General features: G+C 34.2%; 1 protein-coding gene across 1 annotated transcript; it reads left to right on the top strand.

The window, feature by feature from the left end:
- The first annotated feature begins 207 nt into the window (after positions 1-207).
- LOC110026430 (protein IN2-1 homolog B-like) lies at positions 208-3,253 on the top strand. Its single transcript, XM_020727361.1, has 10 exons — positions 208-452; positions 534-611; positions 690-750; positions 828-914; positions 1,021-1,119; positions 1,210-1,318; positions 1,411-1,487; positions 1,582-1,689; positions 2,432-2,512; positions 3,025-3,253. Exons 1-10 carry the CDS (start codon positions 235-237, stop codon positions 3,037-3,039), a joined length of 933 nt encoding a protein of 310 aa, XP_020583020.1. The 5' UTR covers positions 208-234; the 3' UTR covers positions 3,040-3,253.
- Positions 3,254-6,142: the final 2,889 nt, after the last annotated feature.

Raw genomic sequence — 6,142 nt, forward strand, 5'->3', positions numbered from 1 at the left:
TAGTAAGTTTATATGTTTCTGACAACATTTTCTCTATATAATCGATTTTATTTTTCTCTTAAAATAAGCTTTGTTAAATTTAAAATAAAATTCTATTAAAAAAATATATAATCTATTTACATACGCTCAAATTTTGGTTAGGTTTGAAATTTACATAAAAATTGCGTGGTATTTATGTAATTTTTTTTATTACTTTGAATGTATAATCCGCTGAGTTGTACTGAGTTAGCTACAATGGCGACACTCGCCGCTTCATCGCTGTCACCGATGACGTTTTCGAATACGAATTTTCCAGAAAGATTTTACAGAAGCTCCATTAAATCACCATCTCCTTCATCGCTCCCGTTCTATAAATCCAATCTCGTTTTCTTCTCTGGCCATCTTCACAATCAGAAGCTAAGGAGCAAGAGAAAAGTTGTTAGATTCTTTGCAATGGCCGCAGCAGTCGTTAGGTCTGTTCAAAACCCTAAATTGCTCTTCTTTACGATTCCGTTTGTTCGTCCCTCGGTTTTGAGCTGTATTATTTATTGTAGCAGTTACAAGAAGGATGACCTTCCTCCTTCTCTGGATGCTACAGCGGAGCCGCCTGCTCTGTTTGATGGAACTACGAGGTAAAGTTTCTCTTTTTTCGCTTTAGGATTTTATGGATTTTCCTTTATTATTGCTGAGACGATTATTCGGCTGATCAGGTTGTACACAGCTTACATTTGCCCGTTCGCACAGCGCACCTGGATTGCTAGGAACTATAAGGTAATTACTATGTTTCTCTGTTTTAGGAGGCGTATGAATGAGATTTAGAAAATAATTTGTTGTGCGCTCTTGAACAGGGGTTGCAAGACAAGATAAAACTGGTGCCAATTGATCTGCAGAACAGGCCTGCCTGGTACAAGGAGAAGGTTTATTCTGTCAATAAGGTACGTGGAATTGGATGAAAGATTTTATCTTTCTGTGATCCTTTCAGTCATGGCTTGCTTTTCCGGCTTCATTGAACTGATGTTATTTGGGTGTGTTGATGATTAGGTTCCTTCTCTGGAACATAACAATGAGGTTAAAGGGGAGAGCTTGGATTTGCTCAAGTATATCGATGAGAATTTTGAGGGCCCTTCTTTGTTGCCTGATGTAAGAGCAGTTGAATAACTTTCCTTAGCTAGATCAACACTGGTTTTAGTTTCTTGAGGTATTGATAAGCTTTGTGGAAAACTATTGTAGGATCCGGAAAAGAAGAAGTTTGCAGAGGAACTGCTGGCTTTCACTGACTCCTTCAATGGTGCTTCCTATCGAGACTTGCCTTCAAAGGGTGATGTCAGTGAAGAAGTTGGTGAGTTACCAACTCTGATTGTTGTTCTGGTTTATAAAACTTTTTTCATCTGTTGAAGCTCCGTTACATCTCTTGGTTCATGAACCCTGCAGTTAATGCTTTCAACAAGATAGAAGAATACCTTTCAAAGTTTGATGATGGGCCTTTTTTCCTCGGACAGTTCAGTCTGGTAAGAGTTGAAAATTTAAGTAGGTGAATTTCAGAATTATTTTTTTTATTTAGTGTCTTGTTGTCTCATTGCTGAATAATGTGGTATATTTTAGGTGGATATAGCATATGCTCCGTTTGTTGAGAGGTTTCAGCTTTTATTTGCTGATGTAAGGAACTATGACATTACCAAGGGGAGGCCCAAGCTCACACTATGGATTGAGGTATATTTAGGATTGTTTGGGATAGTTTTCTGTCTGCTTTGCATTCCAAGCTTCATTTGAGAACTGTTTTCTTGTTATTTTTAGAAAACTTTATCATAGGAAGCTGCTGTTTGATTTTTTTTTTAATTTATATTTGTAATTCTCATCGTAGTTTTATAAGAAATAGTTATCTACATTTACTTAGATTAGCATTACAAGCAAACGGTGAAGAAGGGTTTTGGAAGTCCACTCCAAAGCTTTGGGTTTATGAATGAACTTTTTAATCTTATTATGAGTGCTTTATCCATATTATTGTTTTTGGATTTTTTTCAAAGAGAAGATGGATATCAAGAGTTTGAGCTATCGAAATATTTTAGAAATGGTTTATGGCTATTTGTTCCTGAAATCCAAAATTGAATATACTGAAATCTATCACATTAGGTAGCATTTATCTTCTAATGATAGAATATTGGCAGATAAATAGAAATGTTAAACTGATTAAAATTATATAGTTATTAGTTCTATTATTCTTAAGTTTGTTATCTTCTAACTATTTTCTCACTTTTTTCAATGATGATCTCATGAATTAGATCTAGATTATCAATAAATATAGTGCTAAAATGCATGAATAAGATCACTTTTTGGAACCATTTCACATCAAATAGAATCCATTTCTTAACTTTTATTTTTACTTTTGTACTGCTTAATTATTGTTACCTTGTATAAAAAATTTGTTATTTTAATTGACAAATTAACATTGTAGGAGCTGAACAAGATTGATGCTTATACTCAAACTCGATATGATCCTCAAGAGTTGATTGCTACCACCAAGAAGAGGTTTGGGGTAAGCTTCTACATTATTTACAGCTTACTTCAGCATTTACATACATAACGCCCAATTCATATGTATTTACATATCTACCGCCTAAATTTTACTTTTTACATATCACCTATAAAATACCACATTTTTAACTTTTAAGAAGTGAAATGCATCTTTTCGTGAGTAGGGTGCGATGTATGTAATAATTAAAGTTTAGGAGTTGGATATGTAAATTTGTATGACTTGTGTGGCTTGGATTTAAATCTTCCTGGTTAACTTACTCCGTTCAATTTAATTGACTCCTTTATTTATTTTTATTTTGTTTTCTTTTCAAGATAAACTGAGGAATTCGACATCTCCTTTTCGGGTATTGTAATCAGCTAAACTTTCATATTTTTTTATTTTTGTGAAAAATTATAAACTTTTCAACTTTGCATAAGCTAATAGAGTTATCCCATTAAGAGATCAGCAGACTTTCTCCTCTCTACATTACCTCTGTTGTTTTGCTTATTGTTGAGTTGCTGCTTATAATGCAGGTGTCTCGTATTTGAGCTGGGGGCCTTCTAATAAACGAATTTTCATATCTGGAATAAGATTTTGCTGTTATAGTTGTGTAATAAATGATTTGCTTTCAGTATGTATGCTGATCGTTGAATTGTAATTGTTTGTCAGCAGCCCACTAGCTATGAAAAAAATTGAACTTTGGTTAATGGATTGGCGTACAAATGTGATGGAAAATGCAGATAGTTTTTCTCTTCATTAAAAGATTGCTGATAAATAAATTGAGCATGCGATTTAACCACACAATTCTTATGTATTTACATATCAAACACCTAAAAATTCATATTTATGTGTATATCACTCAAATCTTAGACATCTTACAAGCATGATTATTGCTTTCAAATTAGCCATTTTTGCATTAATTGCAATTTCATTAATCTGACTGATTAGTTTACCTGTTCTATTTGCTTCTTCTGATGGTACATCATTATGGATTGGATTAGTCCTTCTATTAGTTATTCTGAATTCTCTCATCTCTTATACTTTTTTGGTATTTCCCCGATCCGAAGATTACAATTCTTCTAAGAAATTCAAATTGTGAGAGACGCTAATTCCATCTGAGTTTTACAGATCAATTTTTATGAATTAGATATAGACACTAAGATTGCTGAATTCTTTCATCTCTGTTGTTCTAAGTTTTTTTATCTGACCCTGCTCAAATATGATTTAGACGCATATATGATGTATCATATATGATTCACATTGATTGTTTTGAGAAGTATTTGCCATCTGGAAAGAGGAAAAAAATGGAGTCTGTCTAAAAAAATGCATTAAGAAAGGGCAGATGTATAGAAACTTTCAGACCCATTTAGATATTCTTTCAGACCCATTGCTGATCATCAACAATGCTGCTATCATTAAATTTTAAAAAGATAGATATTTAGTGAAGAGATCAGCTAATTGGTTTATATTGTTGATTTGATGATGATAAATTGTTTTTTTTAATGTTCTATCCTGGTGCGAAAAATCAGATTATTTGTGAGAATTATGAGAGATGTATTGTCTCAATAAATTGTAGTCGGTTCATGTATAGGAATTTAAAAGTCTTGTAGGATTTTCCAAAGCCATATAATATTTGTAGCAGCTGTTGCTAAAGCACGATATTCAGCTTCTGTTGTAGAATAAGTGGTGGCCTGCCTTTCGTTCAATCTTGAAATGAGAGTGGAGCTTAGAAAAATACAAATATTGGAGATGGGATTTCTATCCTCGGGATCGCTTGCCATAAGCAGTAAGAATAAGCGCATCCTTAATTCTAGGTAGTCTGAGAGATGCGATTCTTTCGTTATAGCGAAGAAGACGTATTAGTTGCTGAAAATTGGCATGGGCAGGATGACGCATGAATTGGCTCACTTGATTTACTGTATAATTGAGATCAGGTCTGGCTAATGTCAAGTATTTGAGGGATCCAACAAGGAGCTTTAGAATGAAGTATCAGAAGCAATAGGAGAAGCATTCGGTCCATCTATTTTGCATTGTGTGATGAGTTTTTTGACAAATTTGGAGTTGTGCATTTCAGAGATATGAAGAATTTGTTGAGCATAGGAAGCTTAATTTAATATGGGATAAGTAAATTACATCTGGTGAGTTAAATAGAATATTTGATTAGGAAACTGTACATAAATGAAAGCTTCTGTTTTTGTAGGAAGAAGACATGGTAGTGCAGAGGTGGAAATTGCCAATAAAATTAAAATTTTTCCAAACAGGTCAGACAAATGAAAAATTTTGTCCCTATTAATAAATTATTTTTATAATACTTGATGCGTGTTGGAAAATTCGCGGCGGTAAAGTAAATTATTATTCTTTTAGCGTTATACGAGACTTCAACACACACACGGATGAAAAATAAACAAACAGTGACAACTCCAAAAGTTTTTATGTGGAAATCCCATAAAGAGAAAAAACACGGACAAGACCTAGTTGTGAAAATCCACTATTAATTGATGATTACTGAAATTACTTATTCCGCAAATGAGAAATTATTACTAGATTTTCTGTTTACAACGTTGACTGACGTCGTTTGTTTGGTGGTAATCGACGATGATTCGTGGAGATCGATGGTGACGGTCGACAGTGGCTGACGACGATCGACAGTGGCTCAAGGACTTCAACTCCTTAGAGCTTTCAGTTCTCTCTGAATTTTCAAGCATCCTTTCATGTGAGGGGTAGGGCTTCATTTATAGTGTTCTGGGTGCAATTAATACATAAATATGAATCATTTTGATCAGACGGTTCATAGAACTCTCCTCGATCATACGACTTTTAATGGACATTTGAGTTTCTTAATGATGTCAGAATTGAGTGATCTTTGACTCGTTAGATTCGTCTTGTCGAGACGCTCGATTCAAGTATAAACTTGTCATATTTGATAACCGTTTGATCTTCCAAATATGTCTGAAAATCTTCTAAGTGTGATTCAATGACATGATCTGGGCTTGATTTGACTCGGCTTGAGTAAGTTTTCATATTATTAGGTCCGTCTCATCGAGTCGGTCAGTTTGACTATTTACTGAAATCGGAGCTCTATGTGAGTTTTTATCAAGAATTTAACATCTCTTACTCAAAATATTATCTCGAGATCCGTGTCATGCTTCTAGATTCGTGTCAGATAATAAAAATTTGTTGGTGACGTATCAGTTGCACCCTATTTTCGGGCGAGTCAAATTTTATCATCCGACAATATTGATATCCAAAGCCACTTTATTTTTATCGCACATAGATATATATATAATATTTGAATTAAGAGTGGCAAATCTTAAGTTCGAATCTTCCAAGGTCAAAAATCTCCCAATTTTGTTATTTTTTTTTAGTTGGGGAAGACGGGGAGCTTCATGGGAATTCGAACTTCCGTAGATGTGGTGAATGAAATTGAACCTCTTCATGCGGGAATTGAAACCGAAAGTCAAGAATTTGAGTAGACAGAGTTCTTCTAAGACTTGTAACTTTCTGAGGTTTTTTCAATGAAAACCCTCTTGGGTTCGTCTTTCGGCGGCATGGTAGCTTCTTATTCAATCCTGTCTTCTGGGCTTGACTTCTGGGGCCATGGTTGAAAGTAGAATCCATTGAGGATGTAATACCAGTTTTGAGTTGTATAAA

The sequence above is a fragment of the Phalaenopsis equestris genome, unplaced genomic scaffold (genome assembly GCF_001263595.1).
Source record: "Phalaenopsis equestris unplaced genomic scaffold, ASM126359v1 Scaffold000372, whole genome shotgun sequence".
Taxonomy (NCBI): Eukaryota; Viridiplantae; Streptophyta; class Magnoliopsida; order Asparagales; family Orchidaceae; genus Phalaenopsis; species Phalaenopsis equestris.